At 37.1% G+C, this 23,486-nt stretch overlaps 1 protein-coding gene and 1 non-coding gene across 8 annotated transcripts in view; one reads left to right on the top strand and one right to left on the bottom strand.

Moving 5' to 3' along the window:
* Positions 1–23,260, bottom strand: part of MON2 (MON2 homolog, regulator of endosome-to-Golgi trafficking) — a 124,005-nt gene extending 100,745 nt beyond the window's left edge. For 2 of the 7 annotated variants that reach the window (XM_067009681.1, XM_067009682.1), the window contains exons 1-3: positions 22,743–23,249; positions 8,136–8,199; positions 2,883–2,963 (exon numbers count right to left, since the gene is read on the bottom strand). Coding sequence is in view for 4 of the 7 variants with exons in the window: in XM_059082199.2 (XP_058938182.1) it covers positions 8,136–8,199; positions 22,743–22,853 (175 nt within the window). In the remaining 3 variants the exon portion in view is untranslated. Of the gene's footprint in view, positions 1–2,882; positions 2,964–8,135; positions 8,200–22,742 lie in introns of all 7 variants that reach the window. The other 5 variants (XR_010835833.1, XM_059082200.2, XM_059082199.2 and 2 more) reach the window with 4 other exon arrangements.
* LOC131767552 (U6 spliceosomal RNA) lies at positions 14,519–14,625 on the top strand. Its single transcript, XR_009338756.1, has one exon. It is a non-coding gene; the product is annotated as a U6 spliceosomal RNA (small nuclear RNA).
* Positions 23,261–23,486: the final 226 nt, after the last annotated feature.

The raw sequence follows: 23,486 nt of genomic DNA, 5'->3' as shown, positions 1-23,486 counted from the left end.
AACAAGACAGGTTTGTCATCCTCAGGGAATTTGAATAAATAACATAAAATTCCAAGTCAAGAGAACTTTAAACTTATGTGTTTGGTATTTGTTTTGAAATGTACTACCATCCATCAATTATTTTTTGAAGTTAAGAATTGTAATAAAGACACAGAAATCTGAGTTTTAACATGTTTTTCAAAAGAAATTGTGAGAAAGTCATCCAGAATCACCTTTAAAAGTGTAAAACTAGTGTTAACATTAATTTTATCACTTAAATCCCCTTCTTTCTTCTCCCAAAGCTCCCTTTATGGTATGGCAAATAAAGACTACTATTTACTACAGCATGCTCTGCAAAGTCCCTCAGTATGCCAGTATAAATCACTGATTTAGCACAGCTAAGAGAAGGCAAATATGACTGGCAAAGAACAGTGTTTTCAAAAAAGCTCCCTTGCCTTATTTCCTTGTCTTCTTGTGCATAAAGGTTTTGAATCAAAACCAGAGACATAAAATTTCCATAGCAATGTCACAAAACATTTACATGAGTGATTAAAAGATGACAATAAAGCTCAAAAAATACTATTCTGAAGCAGTAAATATCCTGCTATATTCAATTCTGCCAGAATCAATGAAGTATGAGGCCATCCTTAACTCTGCAGAACATTCCAAATTATTAAATCTTGTTCAGGCAAATATAAGTTTCCAATACTAACAAGTGGCACTTATAATTTTTATTATATTAACATATGTTTCTCATTTGAGTATCACAATACTCATATAGAGTTTATAGGGTATGATCTGGACCAAGTAACACAATAAGCAGGTGGTAAAACCAGAAACTGAAAATGTCTTCTAATCCCTGGTTCACTATTCTTCCCACAACATTATGCTGCTACTCTTTAAGGTAAACAGCATTTGATGCAAATAGAAATTAAAAGAGTCAAAAGTGTCTAAGAGAAACCAATTGCCTGAAGTCTTCAGATGAATGAAGAAAAAACAATGTACTTTCATACAGGTTCTGATGACAATGATTTTAAGACACACCCATATTGCCAGAAAGAAAATCAGTGCCAATTACCTTTGCCAATTAAACTATGATACGATGCATTCTAATCACTTATACTTTTTCCTCACAATTTCATACTCTAGGCCAAGGCCATTGTTATTTCTTATCTTTTTGATAATAGCCACTCTAACAGGTGTAAGATGATATCCTCATTGTGGTTTTGATTTGCATATCCCTGATGATTAATGATGTTGAGCATCTTTTCATGTACCTGTTGGCCATCTGTGCATCTTCTTTGGAAAAAATGTCTATTTAGATAGTCTGTCCCATTTTTTTTTTTTTTTTTTTTTTTTTTGTGGTACGTGGGCCTCTCACTGTTGTGGCCTCTCCCATTGCGGAGCACAGGTTCCAGACGCGCAGGCTCAGCGGCCATGGCTCACGGGCCCAGCCGCTCTGCGGCATGTGGGATCTTCCCGGACTGGGGCACGAACCCGTGTCCCCTGCATCGGCAGGCGAATTCTCAACCACTGCACCACCAGGGAAGCCCTGTCCAATTTTTAATTGGATTGTTTGTTTGGGATGCCTCATTGCTTGAGAGTACTTCACTACTGTCTCTGAGATATTCTTCTAAGCTAATGACACCCATTCTGCACACTTTGATGGTGGTGCTTTTTTTGACCTTACCATAAGATGTTAACAGGAGGTTTTTGCACAAAAACTAGGGTGACATTTCAAATACCAATGAAACTTACGTGATACCAACAATACACATTAACTCCACTGATGTGATAGTATGAACAAGTTCACACATGCACTGAAAAAGACAACTACAACACTACCTGGCCCACAATGATTCTAAGACACCATTAATTGTAAAATGCATACCAATTTGGGGAATATTAACATGTGAAAAAACTGTGTATCTTAGAATGAATAAAATAAGGTGAGTTGCACTGAAATATTGTATACATGTCAGTCACAGTTATCCAGATCTATCAAGCTAAGCTAATAATAAAAGTAATTTTTAACTCTATTTTAATGTAAGTCAAAGGTACCCTTCCTACTTTTTTTTTCTCCCAGTTTATATGAGAATATAATGGTCAAAGGAAATTTCTGTTATCCAGAATAGATGATCAAGAACAACTAAAAAATAAAACCTATTGATCTATTCTTTTTTTTTTTTTTTTTTACGGTACGCGAGCCTCTCACTGTTGTGGCCTCTCCCATTGCGGAGCACAGGCTCTGGACGCGTAGGCTCAGCGGCCATGGCTCATGGGCTCTGCCGCTCCGCGGCATGTGGGATCTTCCTGGACCGGGATCGGCAGGCGGACTCTCAACCACTGCGCCACCAGGGAAGCCCTATTCTATTTTTTGAAGCATAATGTGAAAAACGGAAACATATCTACCATATCTAGATCACAATGAATATAAAGATCGTTTTTTAGAAGTTTCTAATTATTTTTCTCTTCTGTTAAATGTCATAATGGTCCTAAGAAGCAGAAATTAATTCTACTTTTCTAATTGAGCAATTGCTGCTTTCTCTTTATAAACAATAATTTTAATTACATGCATTTAAGGGTGGCTTTACATAAAAAGCTTCCTACGGGTTTAGAGTTTAGAAACCACATTGAGGAAAAGGCTGTGCAGCAATATAAAGACATCTTGCCTTAACCATTTTTAAAAAAATCATTCCATGGAAAGAAGAGGAAAAAGTCAACTCTTTTTAATCAAAACTTGGCGGGTGGGTGGGGGGGTGGGGAGAAAAGAAAAAGTTTAATTTCTACCTAAATCCCTTAAGAAGCACAACTCCTTTAACAGAATAACACTGTGTGTTTGATAAATATATTTTATTTCAAAATTTTATAACTGTGAGATCAAATGATGCACTTTCACACACCTGAAAGAGGTCCAGCAGGTCCCCATATCCTAGGGGTTTCCTTGCTCTGAGCAGTTTCACTGCAAAATTGCAGTTTTTATCCTGGAAAAAAAGAATTAAACTAGGATACCCCACTATGAATCACACTAATAGGGGTTAATAAAAGTTTTATTATAAATTTTAACAGTCATTAAATAACAAATTATAATTCTTGTGAAAGAAATAAAATGTGATGCAGACATGATTGCTACCCTCAAAACACTTAAAATCTAGTTATGGGAAAGACTGATATTTCTAACATTAAAAAAATTTTAATGGTTCAAAATGTCTGAAAATATTTTAAGTGATTCAATATGAGGACAAATAAAAGTATGAGCAGCTTCATCTTAAAAGTAGATTACAGGAAAAGGAAGAATGATGTTGGTACAATCGGTTAGTAATTTTGCAAACGAAAAAAAATCTAGGTCCTCATGTCACCCCATATATTATAAAGAAAAAAATCAAACCATAGAAAAACTAGAAGACAATGAAAATGATTATCAACTACATGGAAGGAGAAGGACTGACTAAATGGGGAGCAACAAATAAGAAAAATTAGTTAAATTATACAAAAATTAAAAGCATCTAGATAAAAAATTAAAAGGTAAATGATGTAGAAAATATATAAACATGATAAGTTAATATTTTTGCTATATAAATAGCTCAATTTAATAAAGAAAACACAAAAACTCCAAAAAAGTAATAATAAAAGGAAACTAATTTAATAATTCAGAGAAAAATGTTCAACATTAAAAAGAAATGTCCATTAAAATGAGAAGCCATTGCCTGTTCAATTACCAATAAGATATTTAAAAATAATAATCTGGCAAGGATGTTATAAAAATATACCCACATATTGTCAGTAAAGGCATAAACTTTTATCTTTTCAGAAAGTGGTATGATGACAAATTCTAAGAACATGATCATGCCCTTTAATTTAATAATTTCATTTCTAGAAATGTCTCTTAAAGAAACAATTCTAAATATTGAAACATGCCTAACATAAAGGAATTGTTAAATAAACTACAATCACTTGATGAAATATGGAACAATTTAAAAAATTAGAAAAGATGGCATCAAAAAAAGTATATATGATATAATATTATAAAAGGCAGGATACAAATTAAAACTGTTTAACGTTTTTATAAAAAGGGGGGAAAACAATAAATAAGAACACATATGGCAGAGAAATCTCTCTGACCCATTAGGTCAGTTTGTGAGCAAGGCATTAAGTACAGCCCCCTGTATCTTCTATACCGGATTACAGGAATAGTCTACCAACAGAACTCTGTCTTACTGATGATACATTGAAATATACCTTTCACACTGCTGTCAGAGTAATGTACAGAGTATAAAAATATTAATATGAATGTGTCACCTTCCTGATTCAAACTCTTTCCATCAAGCTGCTCAGGAAGTTACACAATGGTAATAGTTGGATAGTGTATCCAAAAAGACTGAACTGTTTTATACCTCATGTATTTAAGTAACTTCCCTTACTTATAGCTTCTACACCTTATTTGCCTAGCTAACTCCTTTGCAAGCATCAAGACTCAGCTTCAGATTCCCAGGTTGGGTTAGGAGCCTTCCCAATGTTCTCGTAACAAGCCTGTCTATTCTCCCATCTTGGCATTTACCATACAGCCTCAGAATTTTCTGTTTAGGGTCTGTCTCCTTCATTACTCTATTAACTGGCTGACATGAACTAAATATTAAAAAATTCATGTACTCAAATAATCATAACATGACAAATTAAAGAAAGGTAGAAAAATATACTAGAGGCAGAACTCAGAGACTTACTTGCATTTTGGAGTGACTCATTTATTAGCCTACATTTAAGAAGGGCTTACTATTTATTTCCCATGTAATGTGCTAACTACTAGCAATATAAGGGAGAGTAAGATATTGATCCTGACCTCAGGAAGTATGTCATCTGGAAGGGAAAATTTCTGGCAAAGAACTCCAAAAAGTAAATGGAGGAGCAGGTAAGCTAAACAGAACGAATGGCACAAACATACTTTTCAAATATATTTCTTGTATTAACATATAGATTGCAGGTGAATTATATTACCCATCTTCGTATCTCCCCTAGTGATTCTTACATAATTATTTCTTTATTAAGAATATGTTACATCATATATTCTATAGATGTTTGCAAAATATCACAGGTATATGTACTGATAAAATATAATTACTGAAAAAAATCAACAGATAAATTACCTTTTAATGTCAGAAAAAAAATTCCAAAGTATATTTACTCACTGCTACTTAAATTAGAGACCTTTTAGTAATAAGACTATGTAGATATGAAAAGGATGAGGGAAACTGTGAGGAAAGAAGAACACAAATCATACATAATGATTATCTATGTAAAAATTCTCTATGCATACTGACAGTAGATGAAAGCAGTCATAGCTGGATGTAACTGTTATGGTTTTCAGTTAGGGGTTAAATATACAATTTTAAAATATCACAACTTCATTGAGCTCCTTGTTTCAAATATTTATTAAAATAGCAGATTCTCTGTTTATGTAATTTCTGTGTAACACAAGCCTTCTCAATTTCAAGTATATTTATTATAAGCTGGCATAATAAAAACAATTTGTAATATATGGCAGTCAAATGTAAGATTAAGGCACCTGACCTTCTAAATGAAAAACTTTATGTTGCTTGCTATCTCTCATTTGCAGTTTTATCTTTAAAGAAAAAGGCAATGTTGAGATAATGATCTATATATTTGCATCGATGCTGACATTACCTGGCATAGCATTCCCACTTATGTCAGCATTCATGACAGCAGTGAAAACAAAGAAAAATAAACATTAAAGGAGGATGCTTGAAAGAAGGGGAGATGTAAAGCAAAGACTTATTCTGCAATGTAAATAAACTTTCCTTGGAAAATAAATCTAAGAAAACTAAAGTTGGTTAAAATCTATGCTAAGTACTGTTTAATCAGATTAGTCAATCCTAATTAAGGGTTCTGATTTTTATAGCAACTTTTATATTTTCTGAATATGCAGAGATATCCGAGAATTCAGTATCTCATTTCATTTGAGATTCCTCAATTGTTTGATATTTTTAACATCCATTACAGCACAGAAGTAGTAACCTATAGTAGTCTTTAGAACTACAGAGAAGTAAACACTTCTCAGGAAATAAAAAAGTTAACTAAAAATTTTTCTCAGTGTTAACTATACCTTCAATTAAATACTTTAGAAATGACATACTGACTAATTTAAACTCTTCCCTTTTTCTTAGGAGTCTTTGATTTTTCAAGATGACAGTGATCTAAAATCTACAAATTTTTACTTATAAATTGCTATAAATACTTGGTTAAAATACTAGAAAAAAGTTTAAATGCTAATATAGTTCCTCAAGTACATGGTTGGATGCTATGGATATTAAAACATGAACTATTAATTGTATGTGCATAAAGATTTGTTCTAACTTGATTTAAATAAAGCTAACTGAATTAAAATGAAATTAACAGCCAGCTTATATATTAAACTCATACTGAGACAAAATTTTTCTTACTTGTCCTTAATATGAATTAGACACTTTACTTGGTACAGAACTCTGTAACAGACAGTGATTCTCTGAAGAAATCAGTCTTTTTAAAAATTCTTCTATCAACTACAGACTTAATGAAAATTTTATTATTGGAGATTAAGGACTTACCATGGTATCAGCAATGACAGTAGCAAAAATAAGTATTTGTAATGATACTCTAATATGATTGGGCTATGATGTCTCCAACTTAAAAATACCCAAGCCCATAATTTATACAGAAACATTAATTTCCTCATGGTGGCTAATCAACCCAACATGCATCTCCCAAACCCACTTGCCCATCCTCCCAATCCAACCATACATACCTGTGCCTTTACCCACCACTTCACTATACCCCTTTTCTCAACATGCACACAGAGTATTATCCAATGCTGTGAATAATGTTATAAAACTCTTTGGTGTTTTGTCAGAATGTTCAAAATCAGAGAAGCTGTGAAAAACAGATGCAACCTAACAGGGCTAACCCTAAGCTGACAAGTGAAATCCACTCTCACCTGTCACCCCTAAACTGCCCCCAAAGTCTTCATTACATTTTGTAATACTCTTTGAAATTCCACCATTTAGGGATTTACTGGTATTCTTTTAAAAATGTAAAGAGACTTAAGAGAGTTAAAGAGATTCTTTACTATTTGGACTTTGCGTAAATTAACTTAATAGGACTGCTTTTCTCCTGTAACTAGCTGAGACCAATAGCACTACTGGAATTGGAAATGCAGATTGAAGGATCAGCGAAGTAAGCAATGGTTAAATATAAACACTTGGGAGGGAGTAGCTAATGTCAAAACCTCACGATACCATGGCAGCACACTGTAGCAGGAAGAACATGGGCTCTGAACAGCCAGGGATTTGAATCTGATTCCACCACTTACCATGTGACCTTAGGCCAGTAACTTAAATCTCTTTGCATCTCAATTTGCTCTACTATTAAATAAGAGTATTTCCCCATAAGGTTGTCATCTAAGAAAGAGTGGCCCAAATGCCTCACATGTAACAGATTCTCAAAATATGCCAGTTTCGTTCTTTTCCATGTTCATTATTGAGGCAAGAAGAGAAAGGCACCAAGGAAAAGGAAGAAGCAGACTGAGTATCAAAAGGGTGCCAGAGAGAAACTCTTGAAAATTCCTCCCTGAAAAGCAGGGTCAATCAAAAGAACGTTAAGAAAACACTTTTCTCTGTTTGTTCCCATTTTTTCTTCATGACCGTGTTGTCTTAGTCTCAGGACTCAAAACTCATATAGTACTGCTAAATTTTCAATGCTATATTATGACCTTCTTATATTGTATTAAAGATAAAATAGAAGGTGGTCTGAGACCAATCCTCCATTCAATTCAACAAATATTAATCGAATGTCTCTTATGGGTAAGATGCATCTTAGGTGATTGACAAGAGGTGGAGGACAATACAAAGATGAGTAAGAAAGATCCTTTCCTTCAAGGAGTTAGTAGTTTTAAGTTTTCTGATTTCAGAGAATTGTATAGCATTCACCTCTGGGAAACCCAATTAGTTCATAAATTAGAGAATTTCACATGTTCTTTATCATTATGGATAGCATGTTGGGGCATAAGAAAGAAATGCTATTAAAAAAAACTTATGGGTTTTAAGATTCTACTTTTACTATTAGTCAAATATTCATTAATTGTTGAATTTTTAATGCAAAAAAATTACCTGCCAAAATTTCGGTGTTTCGTGCAGCTATTGTTTTAACTTTTATTATTCCTGATTCAGCAGCCTGCAAGAATAAAAATAATTAGAACATAAAACTTACTATCAACATGAATTTTCTAGGGAGAAGAAATCATATATGATAAAATCTCAAGCACAGAGTCAGTCACTATTATTTTTTTATTTTCCAAACTTCAGATACTAAAGCCTAGTAGGAAACACACATTAAATGGAATAAAATGTGATTAATTTGATTATTCACATGTAAACTCTGCACTACAGCATGTTGCCTTTCTATGCCTTAAAATGCATCTGGAATCCCTAGTCTCTCACATTTAAATCTTCAGAAAATAAAAATAATAAACAAAAACAAAGCCTAATGAAAAAAATTAGGTTTCTCTTTCCCATTTCACACCTCTCTCAACCATAAAAAAAATTGTAAAACACTGCAAAATCAAGTAAAACTGCTTTGAATTAGAAGAGAATGAATAACTAAGAATTCTGTCACTACTTTTAGATTGCGTTTTTTTAAACACCCATTCAGTTTTCACAAGGTGTCTCAATCACTTCAACATAAGTATCTTGAGCTGGCAGTACCCGAAAGTCATATGGCATTTTACACTATGCCACAGAACTGTGGTGTTCAATATGGGAGTCATTTGGCTACATGTGGCTACTAAGCACTTTATATGTGGCTAGCCTGAATTGAGTTGTGTTCTAAGTATAAAATATACACTAGATTTTGAAGACTTAGTATGAAAAAAAGAATGTAAACTATCCCTTAAATATATACATTGATTAAATGTCAAAATGATATATATACTGGGTTATATATATACTGGTTTGAATATACTGGGTTAAATATTATATATTATTAAAATTAAATGTCTGTTTCTTTTTTACTTTTTTAATGCAATTTAAAATTACATATATGGATTGCATATTCAGCCCACATTATACTTCCACTGGACACTGTTGACATAAAATATTGATATATAACATCCGTTACAGAAACTCAGGACATTTTTACTATCAAGAAATATGCCTATTTTATACTTATACAGATCTCCATACCTCCAAAAATAATAAATACTCATATATGTTCAAGTTTTCCTATTAATTTGCTTGCTACTTGTTCATTGATTTTATCTCCTACTGTTTACTAAGAGACAAGTGGTAGCAGGCTCTAAAGGTTTAAAAATAATTATGGAAGAACCCAGTGTCCTTTGGGTTATTAGGTTGAGGACCAGTGGATTAATGCATAAAACAAATAACACATTGTAGGCTATACGATGTGTAGTAGACCTTTTGTCATTTTGTTGGCTTCCAAGCACGTGAAGCCCTTGCCTGTGATCAGAGAACTCAACTGTATGAGTTTTGATGCAAGATAGAGCCTATCTTCCACTATTCAAAATTTAAAATGCCAGATGCTTGTTTTCCCACATACCCTGGCAGCCTCCGATTATCCAAATAGGCACACCCGCCAGGAATTTTGAATATGGAGGCTAGTGGCACAGAAAAGCAGAGACAAGATGGAATTCTGTTTGACAATAGCCACAGTGGAGCCAGCATCTAGTTTCCAAGGGCAGTGACGGCAGCAGAACCAGTGGTGGCATGGGGCGGCCAGCACAACCAGCAATGCAATCTAAGGCACCCAGTCACTGTTCAGCAGAGACAACAGTAATTGTCTCACTGGCAATGAGTTTTGCTGTGGTTCTTAGCTGTTCAGCCTCCCTTCATTCGTCTAATTTATAAGGCTCGCTCCATCCAGCCTTCTACCAATTCTGTGAGCCCCTCAATGTTTTATCAGTAAACTTAATTTCTGCTTAAATCAGCCCGAGTCAGCTTTCATTGCTCACAGCTAAGAAGCCTAACGGATATACTACAACTTACTTCTACAACTTGAAGAGATGAAAATGTCCCACATTAAATGAACATAGCTACTAGCAGGAAAATATAGTCAAAATAAATTACCCCAGGGAAAAATTATTGATTTTCTGATTATCTGGGGGCAGTGCATATTAGAAACACCAGGAGCTTAAAAAAAAAAAAAAAAAAAAAAAAGCTTGATGCCCAGGTTGCAACCCATTTCAATTAAATCAGAATGACTCTGTCAGTGGGAGTCAAGCACTGGTATTTTACAAAATCTTCAGGTGATTCCAATATGCAGCAAAATTAAAGAGGCGACTGTAACATAAGCAAAAGATGATGGTGGATAGGCCTGAGGTGATAGTGACTGAGATGGTAAGGAGTGGTCAGATTCTGGATACACTATGAAGATGTACAAACCATAACAAATTTACTACTATAAAAATTCAGTAATACCGAAATTATTATGTATACTTTGTTATACTCATACACCATCTCAAACTCTCTTAGGTAATTTTCTTACTGAGCCAACTGAAATTAATCTGTGGTCACTGAGCTTTCTTCCATCATCATTTTCAAATGTTCAAACTCTCCCCCTCCTTACTATGGCCCTAGGTACTCTGCATATGCTCAATTCAGTATTTCATTCTATTTCAGTATCAACAGAGACTGATCAAACTAAACCATCATAAATCCCAATGTAATCTGCCCTAACTTCCTGAATTCTAGTCAGTTTCCAAAATCAGTCCTGTAGCATAGTGGATGCTAGATGCAGGTAAAGGATTTCAAATTTGCCAGACACTATTTTGATTTCCTCAGATAAATAAGAATTGACCCATCTATGAATCATAAATAAGTTATAAAAATATATATTTAACAAATATTTTTATATGTACACACAATAAGGAAAATAATGAGTGCTTTTTCCTTAAGTAGTTCCAAAGTAACAAGTGTTTTAAAAGATATATAACCAGTATTTTCATTCAAAGACTCAAGAAATCACCAAAAGGACTGTTTGTTACCTCAGGTATAATTAGAACTATCTCACAGCTCCTAATTTTTTATATCCAACTTTCTATTGTCAAACTTTGAAACTGTACCATCTTATTCTCATAGGTACCCTGTGTTGCCGGAAAGTTTCACTATCAATGTTTATTGACAACACTTGTATATCACAGTCCCCCTAATCACTGCAGTGCTACTTCATACCTCAGCCTAGCCTACATCTTTAAGTGTCCTGTATAAATGCAAGTATTCAGCCCAGATTTCCTTCTATTTATCAGAGACTGTCTGTGTGAAGAAGAGTCTTTAACCTTTTGCTTTCAAAGTAACCCCTACTCTTATTAGATACTTATATATCCATAGGGGAACTACTCAATTTTTTTTAATATAAATTTTATTTATTTTATTTTTGGCTGTGTTGGGTCTTCGTTCCTGCACGCAGGCTTTTCTCTGGTTGTGGCGAGCAGGGGTTACTCTTTGTTGCAGTGCGCACGCTTCTCATTGCGGTGGCTTCTCTTGTTGCAGAGCATGGGCTCTAGGCATGCAGGTTTCAGTAGTTGCGGCATGTGGGCTCAGTAGTTGTGGCTCGCAGGCTCTAGAGCACAAGCTCAGTAGTTGTGGTGTACGGGCTTAGTTGTTCCGCGGCATGTGGGATCTTCCCAGACCAGGGATTGAACCCATGTCCCCTGCATTGGCAGGCGGATTCTTAACCACTGCTCCACCAGGGAAGCCCCTCAATGGTAAATACAGTTATTTTTTTCCTGAATTGGCTCTTATGGAAAAAAAAAAAGTATCAGTTCTGTAGACTTGAATAGGGATGATATAAGTTACGGTGGGTAACCTAAAATCTCTATTCCTGAGGGCAATCTATGAGTTGGGAAACAAAACCAAAAGTATTACATATACTGCAGCATTTAATATTTGTTAATCTTAAAATTAATGTCTCTCAAGAAATATTTTTTTTCTCTTTCTCAAAATTCTTTGCTTACCCAAATAGACACACCCACCAGGGACTCTGAATAGAGCACACAGAATATGCTTGGCCTCACTTCTCAATAAACTCTTCCTGGGCAATCTCAATCCTATGGTTTCAATTAATTTCTAATGGCTGAAGAATCCTAAATTATATTCCTGTCCCTTAACTGTCTCCTAAACTATAGGATTTATTAACCTATATATTTTAAAGGCACCTTAAATTCCAAATATTCAAAACGGATGCTATTATCTCTCACACACACCCCCAACTTCCACCTCAGCCCCAGAAAAACCTATTTCTTCTTCCTATAATCTTTATTTTTCCGAACAGCAGCAGCACCCATCCAGTCACTGACCAGACACCTGGGGCTCCTCCTTCATCCCACAAATATAATCAGCCACAAAGGTTATGTAGCGAACATCTCTTATACTTTTTTCTTCTCAAATGCCACTTCTACACCTTAGTTCAAACTTCTCATTATCAACCTAAACTAAGAGATTTCTCTACTTCAAATCTTGTCCTCCACCCATCCACTGTCTCAACTCTTCAATGGGCCCCCAGAACCCACCTCTACTAGTGTTTCTCAAAACTGAGTAGTGTAAGGACATCTTTTAAAAGTAAAAAAAAAAAATCTCATGGGCCTATCCAGTCACTGACAAATTTAAGTATTTATAAATAAAATTAGGAATAAACTCCTTATTTTTATAGCTCTTAAATTATAAAGCCAAAGAAATAATTTTTTCCACCACCTTCTTTCTATGACAAGTATCAAAAAGCCCTTCCATCTTTGTGGGCTGTCTGTGGTTTGTACCTATGGTTGATCCCATTCCTCCTATGACATGTCTGTTTCTCTACTCTAGCTGGAAGCCCCATGAGGATAAGAAATATATTTCATTCATCTCCCCATATTACTAATGCCTATCACAGTGCCTAGCATACAGGGGCTATGTAATAAACATTTCTAAATAAACAAATGAAAAGTTCTAAACAGAGGGAGGGACTTTACTGCCCACTCACTGAAAAATAAAAATATGGAGGAAATTTGACCCAGAGATTCACAACGTCATCAGGACTGCAGTTTCACTTCTCTACCATTCTCTTGGTTCTGTCCTGTTCCCTGGGTAGGTTCATTCTCAGGCTGCTCCCAATCTGGCAATAAAATTAGTTCCAGCCATTCTACACCTCACAACTTCATATGACACTATCCAGAAAGAGAGAAAAGGTCTCTTCCAGTAGCTCTTGAGGAAGAGAGAGGAAGCTTTCCCTTTCCAGGATCACTCACTGGCATTATGTGACTTGGGCAAAAATAGAGGTGGAGATAGGGAGGGTTAAATTAGATTAAACTAATCAAGGTATCCTGGAGCAAGGAATGAGATTAATTCATCTAAATTCAAAGGGTTGAAAATGAAGGACGAGTGCAGCCTACCAATGAAAGAAGCAAGAGGGAATGAATGCCAGGAAGGGAATTAGCAAATGTCCACTACTAGAACCACATACAAATTTACAATAATAATACGCTTCTCTTCACCAAAGTTTCTATGTTGTATTTTAAAAAACAAAACAAAAACCATATTTATATTTTTATAACATCTATGAGAGTAGAGCCTCAAAATTAGAACAAATTTACCAAAGCTCCAAACTAATTATTCACAGGATGTAGCATTAAACAAGAGCTAAAGAAGAAATGTGAAATTCAGGGCTTCCCTGGTGGCGCAGTGGTTGAGAGTCCGCCTGCCACTGCAGGGGACACGGGTTCGTGCCCCGGTCCGGGAAGATCCCACATGCCGCGGAGCGGCTGGGCCTGTGAGCCATGGCCGCTGAGCCTGTGCGTCCAGAGCCTGTGCTCCACAATGGGAGAGGCCACAACAGTGAGAGGCCCACGTACCACAAAAAAAAAAAAAAAAAAAAAGTGAAATTCAAGTTAATGGCAAGTTAAGGAGAATAATGTACTTAAAAGATACTAGGGAGGTATGAAGCTGCCTGTAGACTTATGATTTCAGATGTCAGGTAAAATCAAAAGACCTAAAGTCAAGTCCTAACTTGGGAATACCTAATAGATCTAGAGCACTCCCTAGAGGACAATATGCTCATTAAACAATTACTACATTGAAACCAATAAACTTTTCTTCTGTAACATGTAATTAGTCTAAAATCCCAAAGCTCTGAAAAATATATACCTATATGGCATCCTATTCAAAACCTCTGGACTAAAAAATAAAAACAAAACAAAACAAAGAAAAACCTCTGGCTTCTAGGAAACAAATTTCATTTAAGATACATATCAAATGAAAGACTGAAGTGCAGATTACATGTGGATAGCTAAAGATATATATGTGGTATGCCTACATATATGGTATCCCTTTTTTTTCCTTCTTTAAAAATTTAATCCCCAGCAAGTATCTAATTAGCACCTCTCAGACATACAAATGCTTTGAACTATGAATGGACAGAAGGGTAAACAAAGATGCAAAACTGACCCTTAAAGAGCAATTTAGAAAAGAAATACCATAGCAGAAGGTAAAACATAAGAGTTATAAGGGTGCTCGCTTCGGCAGCACATACACTAAAATTGGAACAATACAGAGAAGATTATCATGGCCCCTGCGCAAGGGTGACACGCAAATTCGTGAAGCGTTCCATATTTTTAAAGATGTTTTTAAAAAAGAGTTATAAGGAAATAACTTATAAAGCAAGCTTAAATGAAAGTTAAGAAAGCAGAGGAAAATATATTAGCTTGAAAAGTCTGGGCAGGAGCTGCAACTGTTCTTGCCCCAGCAACCAGCTAGTACATGGCACACAGCCAGTGTTCAAAAATTATCTCAGGAACAAATGAATGAATATATGAATGAGTGAATGAGGGAAGAAATGAGAACATTATCTGTAAAGTTGGTTCATTCAGGCAACAACTAAATAAGCAACATGGGTTAAATTAAAGGTAGAATTTTAACTATAAAAAAATGGAAGGAGGTGATTCCAGGACAGCAAAAGGAACCTCAAAAGCCACAGCATGGAAGAGGGAAGGAGTATTTGGTGAATGGGCATATTTAGCATATGAAGAGAATATGGGCATATTTGGAGAATGAATAGCAGGCAATAGAGTTTGGCTGAATTATAAACACATCTGAGGAAAACCTGAGGGTGATGAAAGAAGGTTGGGAAGATCAAGAAGGTCTTAAATGCTATGCTGAGGAGTTCCATAAGTACAGAGTAGCCACTGAGAGTTTCTGACCTGTTCAGGTACATTAATCCGGTGGTAACATACAGAATGGTCTTTTGTGCCATTAACGCACATCAAAGCTCAGTCATAAGATTGAAACCTGGAGCTAGAATAATAGCTAAGAAAATAGAAAAGAGGTGAGATATGTTAGAAATTACAGAGCTGGAAGGAACATCTGACAATAAATACAATGTAAAGAGCGTTGAGAGAGAGAAGACAGCCACATATAACTAAGGTAAGCAACAGTGATAAATACCACTAACAGAACAAGTGAAATGTGGGGACAGGACAAGTTTTAAGAAAAGTAAGTTCAATTACCAGAAGTTCTATCTGAAGTATATCTGAAGTATGTGAAAGATACTCTGGTAGATGTGTTTAACAGATAGCTGGAAACACAGGTCTAAGCTCAGTAAAGAGAGCAGAGTTAATGAAGTAGACTTAGAAGTCATCAGCACTGTAGTAAGGCCAGAAGCAATGGGAATAGATGAGAGTGCAAAGAAGATGAGCAGAGAGAAAGAAGAGGTCTCAAGACAGAACTTGGGATACACCTATATGTAAAGAAAAAGAGAAGAAATACTGAGAGAGGGAGGAGAAATAGGAAAGTAAATTGTTACAAAAGTCAAAATGAGAATAACAAATAGCAACAAATGTACATGTTGCAGTAGAGTCAATGGATGCAACATTCCTAACCTAGTGGAAAGACAGTATTTTACTCAACTCTTGAGTTAACTTCAAGAAGATAAAAGCCGTTTCTCATTGCTTTTTGAATTTCCTGCCATGATTTACACTTAAGAAACTAACTTCTATTAAATGACGAGAGTAATAGCAAAACCCTCTATTTTCTACATGGTTAAAAATAAGCTACACTTCTATAAAAGAAAAAAGGAGGAAAATATTTCCATTTCTGGAGACTGTTTTCCTTTTTGGTTTATTAGGCTGAACAATGTCTTTTATTTCTTCTATGTCACCAAAGCACAATGCTAAGAAGAGAATACATTCTTTTTTGACTAAACTATGTTTTCATTGACCTTTGCTCTCTATTCATTTTCATGAAAGTAAAAATACAATGGTCAAAATCTTAGTAAAAAAATAAGCTATGTATGCTTTACACGTTAACAATAAATTTCAGTGGCTATGGTACTTTCATAAATATATAAAACATGTTATAGACTAATCAAAAGCTTTTTTAAAAGCTCTCATTGTAAAATGCTCTTAGAATACTGCAATAAGCTTGTAAAATTTTCCTAGACATCCTAGTGAAAATGTTACTGCTTATATTACTCTTGAAGTTAACATCTAAAATGTTTATCAGAAGAAAATGAATTTAACAGACCCTAGGAATCTAATGTACCTTTTCTGGAATAAAGTCAACAGCAGCATAAAAAAAGAGCAAAGTCAAAATCTAAGATCACTAGCATGTCTACATAACTATGTAAAATTGCATTATACAGGAAAGTAAGTCTTGACCAAAACAATTTATAACTCCTTACCACACCTGTCATACTGCTCTGACTAGTGTTGAAAAGGTTCTTGAATAAATTATGAAAACTAATTTATTTCAGTGTATAAAACATGGATTTATTCTTTATGCTAATGAAGGAAAGAACACAACTAGCTGTATCATGAGCAAATTTCTCTGACCAACGTCAACAGGAAGAAAACTATAGTACATTATAGGATACTAAACAAAAACAGCTCCCAATTAAGCATGTATACATGATCCAGCCCTCATTCTTCACTGTCATAAGGTCCTGAAAATGAGATCTTCACCCTAGCAGAAGAGACAGCTGACTTGGACCTCAGTCCCCAAATAGCTGGTTGAAGGGAAAATTCTGTCATGGTAAGTAGAGGGCATCTCTCTCACCAAGGGTCCCTGCTCAGCCAGCTAATGCTTAAAAACAACAGACACTTAGGAACTGAGGAACTCTACCACAGGAACCTTTGCTTTTATAGGCAAAAATCCCTGCCAACCAAAACTTAAATGTATAAGAAGAAACAAAGTACATAGCCTGGGAAGACTACTTGTACTTAATTATATACACCCTTACTGATTCCACTTCATTTAAAAAGAGAGAGAAAAAAAAACCATCCTCAGGGCTTCCCTGGTGGCGCAGTGGTTGAGAGTCCGCCTGCCGATGCAGGGGGACACGGGTTCGTGCCCCGGTCCGGGAAGATCCCACATGCTGCGGAGCGGATGGGCCTGTGAGCCATGGCCACTGAGCCTGCGCGTCCGGAGCCTGTGCTCCACAAAGGGAGAGGCCACAACAGTGAGAGGCCCGTGTACCGCAAAAAAAAAAAAAAAACAAGAAAGAAAAAAAAAAACATCCTCAATCCTAATTCTGAACACCTCAAGTCAAATGACCTTCATTCCCTTTCCTCTTCTATCACACACTCACTGAACTTCATCATCCTCTAGTGCAGCACCACTCGGCAATCTGAAATCCAATATCTCCACTTTTGATCCTTTTGTCCTTATCCTTCTAACTCTCTCACTCCCCAACACCACTGTTCTTGGATTAAAGTGTTCCAATTCAATTAAATTGCTGCAGGTCCCTTAACCTTCCCATCTTCCAATCAATCAAAGTTGTCTTGGATTGCCTTCTTTGGGAATCCAACCTAGATCTCATGATCCATCATCATTTCAATCACTTTTCCTGAGAAGACTCTTAAGTGTTCCAAGTCAATTTCTCCTTCACTTCTACAAAGTGATCCACTGCTCTCCTCAAACTTCCTACCTATCACTATTTTCACCACAAACTACTCCTAGCAACAAGCTTGTTTCCTATCTTACCAAGAAAACAGAGGCCATAGGTCAAACTGTCCACAACTTCCTATCCCTCCATTACGCCCCTCGTTCAAATTTATTACATTCAAATCCATTTTTTTCTTTTACCCTTCTTCTGTCAGAAGATAATGTGTTCCTTCTCAGATTGAAAGCCAGTTCATACACTTAAGCCCTTGAAACTCCAGCTTTCTCAAGGACCTTGCTCTAGCCAAGTATTCCCTTTCTCTCCCATATCCCTAACCTTAGTCACCCCAGCTGCCTCTTTCCCTTTAATGCTGTTATTTCCCAAAGTTCCTCCTGATATTCTCATTCTATACACTCTTCCTGGACCATTTAATCTACTCCTATGGTTTCTACTAACATGTATAACAGATACGCCTAAATCTAAAATTCTAGACTTCCCTCTTAAGTGCCAAACCATCATTTTCAAACACCTACTGATCATTTCCACTTGGATGTCACACATAAATCTTAAACTTAATATTCATGACTACTCATTTTCTCCAAAAACATTTTTTCCTCTTAGTGATTTACCCAGTTCCCCAAGCCAGAAACTTGGGAGGCATCACAGATTTCGCTTTCTACATTATAAAAAGGTCACTGTGCCCTGGTAATTTTACCTGCTAAATCTCTCTAATCCATACTCTCTCTTTCACCCATGTCTACCACAATGCAAGCAACTTTCTGTCTACCCCTATTGCTACCTCAGTGCAGACAATCATTTCTATAAAATTTGCTCTCTATGCCTCAATCTCAATCCCCTCTAATTCTTCCCTTCAGTACTGTTACTGCAATGTTACTGAATATAAATTTGATATTACTCCCTCTCTTAAAAAGCCTTGGGCTTCCCTGGTGGCGCAGTGGTTGAGAATCTGCCTGCCGATGCAGAGGACACAGGTTCGTGCCCCGGTCCGGGAAGATCCCACATGCCGCGGAGCCGCTGGGCCCGTGAGCCATGGCCACTGAGCCTGCGCGTCCGGAGCCTGTGCTCCGCAACGGGAGAGGCCACAACAGTGAGAGGCCCGTGTACCACAAAAAAAAAAAAAAAAAAAAAAAAAGCCTTAATGGCTTCCAATCACCTTCAGCATGAAATTTCTTTTATGTGGAATACAAACATGTGCTATTTCCTCTGCCTAGAATGACCCCCTTCTCCTGTTGGCTGGCTTCTACTCATCCTATAAAGACTCAGCTCAGGAATTACACACCCGCTCTGATCACACTTCTAGGTTCAATTAGATCCCCCCTCATCGGTTTCCACAGAGTAGTGCCTGCAAATAGAAATGACCAAAAAGGTTTTACTCGTTAAATACATAAAACCTCAGAGTTTACTGCTTCTGAAGGCCACTGAATGAATATCAATTACACAAAAGTGATTTTACAAAGTTTTAAAGTAATTTTAAGACAATGAAAAAAAATTTTCATACACATATTCCAGAACAAATTAGCTAATACGCCTATGCTAAAAAAAAAAGAAAAGAAAAGGCTTCCCTGGTGGCGTAGTGGTTGAGAATCTGCCTGCCAATGCAGGGAACATGGATGGGTTTGAGCCCTGGTCCGGGAAGATCCCACATGCCACGGAGCAACTAAGCCCATGCACCACAACTACTGAGCCTGCACTCTACAGCCCGCGAGCCACAACTACTGAAGCCCATGTGCCTAGTCCCCGTGCTCTGCCACAAGAGAAGCCACCACAATGAAGCCCGTGCGCCACAGTGAGGAGTGGCCCCCGCTCGCGGCAACTGGAGAAAGCCTGCACGCAGTAACAAAGACCCAACGCAGCTAAAAATAAATAAATTTATTAAAGAAAGAGAGAGAAAAAGAAAGAAAGAAAAGTTATACTGCTGAAGCGTGAAAATTCATATATAAGGAAAATAAGGAGAAAAAAGAGGAAGGACTGTATTGCTGTTATTATTTACTATCTTTATTATAAATTGACAAAATGATATTATAGCCACTATAAAAACAACTTAATATGCAAATTGTTTTGTAAATGAAAACAATTAAGATGGAGAAAACTGTAGAAAATCCAAAGATAAGTAATAAATATCAGTAAGTAAGGCATTATCCTTTATCAACACTCTTTTCTTCTGTTTTTGTAACAGATTTGAAATCTTAAAAAATCCAGCTTATTATTAAGAAAAATATTAGAGCCAAGCACTATGGCCAAAAAGGTAGAAATTACTAAAAGACTAAACATAGACTGTTTCACTTCATTCTACCTTGTTTATAAAGTAATGGAGAGGGACTTCCCTGGTGGCACAGTGGTTAAGAATCCGCCTGCCAATGCAGGGGACATGGGTTCAAGCCCTGGTGCAGGAAGATCCCACACGTCGCTGAGCAACTAAGCCCGTGCACCACAACTACCGAGCCTGTGCTCTAGAGCCCATGAGCCACAACTACTAAAGCTCGCACGCCTAGAGCCTGTGCTCTGCAACAAGAGAAGCCACTGCTTGCCGCAACTAGAGAAAGCCTTCACACAGCAAAGAAGATCCAATGCAGCCAAAAAAAAAAAAAAAAAAAAGTAATGGGAAAGGAGACAACCATTCCAAAGCACATATGCAGTTAGCACTGTATTGTATTAAGTTCTTGAGTAGGCTTCTAAGTAGTTCAAAATGACTATTTTTCAGATAATGTTTGTGAAGATACTGGGAGAATGTTAACCAGCAAATCAGTATACAGATAGAAAAGCTTCTTATACTTAGATAGGCCTTGCCTTAGGGTCTACCAAGCACACTTCTCTCCTGACCCCCACCCTCCTAAAAAATAAATACTACTAAAAACTTACCAGTTCTTTTAAGAACAAAAGTCAAAATACAGCACTGCTATCAAATTACCAGTGAAAATTTAATTCAACCAAAATATTTCTTGAAAGCCAAGCCTCCCTCCTAAAAACCATCACTATTAGGCTAATTATTAAATTCTTGTTTTACACTTGTGACACAGTCAAGGTTTTTTTTTTTTTTTCAATTCCTAAAGGACTGCCCTAAGCACATTAAAACTGCCACTGGTTAAGAAGTCAAAGTTCTTATATCCAACAAATTCTTGTGGAGCCTTACTATACACAAAATTATGTATCAGAGATAATCACACCAAAAGTTACTTTTGCCATAACCTAAAAGACTAGGTGCAATTACTAAATACCTCTTTAGCTAAGGTTCAAGTAAAAAAAGCTAATGAGCTTTATTGAAAGTTCCTAGATTAGAAAGGGATTGAGTTTTAGAACTTTGTACATTAGCTGTTTGGAGCTCTGAATGCATTTTCCAATAGAAATAATGTAATAAACGGCAATTAAATCTGCAAGCCAGCCCATAAAAGCCTATGATACAGAGGAATCACAATTTTTATATGGATTATAAGAACTGAGAATAGCCGGTTCTATAAATTATTGTTAAAATTACAAAAGAGGATTTGAAATTTTCTAATTTCCTTACAATCAGAACAGCCTATTTCTTTAAAATTATTTAAAATGGCCAAATTCTATTTTTTTGTGGCCAAATTCTTTAAAATACTTTTTATAACTTTGAACAGATCATATAGAGAAAATAATGAAAATCCGTATCAAAACAAACTACTGACTGTCTGAAATAAAACTTATAATAGTCATCTTTCCAAAAGTGGCACATCTGGTTTCCATCACTGGGTAGTTAATATTTTCTTACTTTATTTAAAAAAATACTAGATGGAGTTTGTTGAAGAATGATGAGACCAAAGCACTTACAGAAAAGTTAAGGTTCCTTAGAAGTCTAAAATTCAAACTTTATTGGGTTAAGTTCTAATTATGAAATTGCAGGTACTCCAAACTACATTAAATAGGAAGAAATATAAAATAAATGCTTTTACAAAAATGTCACTGAACTATCTTATTTCATAAACGTGAAAAGAAATTGAGTAGCATCTTTAAAAAGTTTAAGAGAAATAAAATGGCATCTTAAGATAAAAAGCCAATAGAGACTAAATGTTAACAATTTCAATTCAGGAACTATTTGGAGAATTTAATTTGTATATATTATTAACTTGAGCCTGTTTAATAATATGCTTTTTCCCTCTTAAGACTTTCTCATCATAATGTAATAAACCCACTATTTAACCCTATTTTACATCAGAAAGAAAACTGAAGCTCAAAGAGGTTAAGTAAGATGTCTTTCTGTTTTGCTAGCACTTAAATTCAGGTGTATTCTATTTGACTCTAAGCCCAAACTTCTCAGTACAGTATTGCTCATAACAAGGCTTAAATGGTTCCTGTGGCTCTTCACTGTTTGTCCTAAGTCAGGTGTCTCTAGATAATTGAATACTTCATGAGATTGACAAGAGTTAAGCTGCATGACCCATGACAAAGAAGGAAAGCTACTTCCAATTGAGCGATATATACTATAAACGCAAAGGGGCACAGACTGTACAACAACTATTAGTTTTTAGAAGCAACAAACATAAGTTTCTGAATCCTGCCGTGATCAATTTAGTGTTTGAAAATGGCCAATAAAGGGGAGGATACCATACACCTAGCTGAATTCGCTGAATCGGCTCACGCCGCGAACTCCGTTCCTAAATCTGGTGGACAGGACGGTAGAGAAAATGAAAGCGCCTCACACTCGCCAAAGCAAACTATAAAAACGCTTGTGGAAAAACCCACCGGCTCCTACATCTGGAGAGGTGGAGGGCCAAAGGGGAATCAGACGGGGCTGGAGGATGCAAGTGAAGGACGGGGTCTAACAGGACCGGCTATGCTCACCGTGCCTTCTCCCGAAGTCTCCCGAAGCTTACCTCCTTGACAGGTGGGAATTTCTTCTTGCATTCCAGGGACAGGGCCCTCAAGTCGCTCTGCATGTTCTCCAGCAGCTTCTTAACCGCCTCGGGGCTGTTGGTGCCAGACATGATCCACCAAGCTCCGTGCCAATTTCTGAGCAGCGCAAACGAACTCCGGCACTTGTCAGCTCCGTGGGGCGACAGGCAGCTCCTCCCAGGAGCCTCCGGCCCTTGGGCTGTCCGCCTCTAGGGCTCCGCGGGGTCTCGGCCCGGCCTGGGCAGCGAGCCCGAGCGCCCCCGACAGCCTCCTCGCAACTCCCCCGGCTCTTACCCGAGCGGCCCCCGCAGTCGCCCCGCCCCGCCCCGCTAGCCTCCGCCGGCTCTGGCAGAGGAGCCCACAAGGTGGGCAAGTCCCTCCCGCTGACGCAGGCCGGGCCACACCGGTTGTCACCAGCCAAGCTGGTGAGAAGCTTCAGCGCTGTCTCCCCAGACCTCCCAGACTCCCCGACGCCATTAGCCGAGTCTCCCACAATTCCGAGCGCGGCCGGGACACGTCAGCTGCACTTCCGGGCACCGCGGCCACCGCCTCCGCCGCGGCCAACCCGGGCGGCGAGCCTCAGGCAAGGCGTGGCCAGGGGCGTGGTCACGCTCCGGGCAGGCCCGGATCAGGCCCCGAGCGCTTTCCGGGGACCCCGCTCCCGGCCTCCGAGCAGGCTTAAGGCGCAGTTTGCCTGGAGATTCGATTCCTTTTAGGTGACAGGT

The sequence above is a fragment of the Kogia breviceps genome, chromosome 12 (assembly GCF_026419965.1).
Source record: "Kogia breviceps isolate mKogBre1 chromosome 12, mKogBre1 haplotype 1, whole genome shotgun sequence".
NCBI classification, from domain to species: domain Eukaryota; kingdom Metazoa; phylum Chordata; class Mammalia; order Artiodactyla; family Physeteridae; genus Kogia; species Kogia breviceps.
Note: the sequence above shows the minus strand (reverse complement) of the source record. Positions and strands in the feature narration are given on the sequence as shown.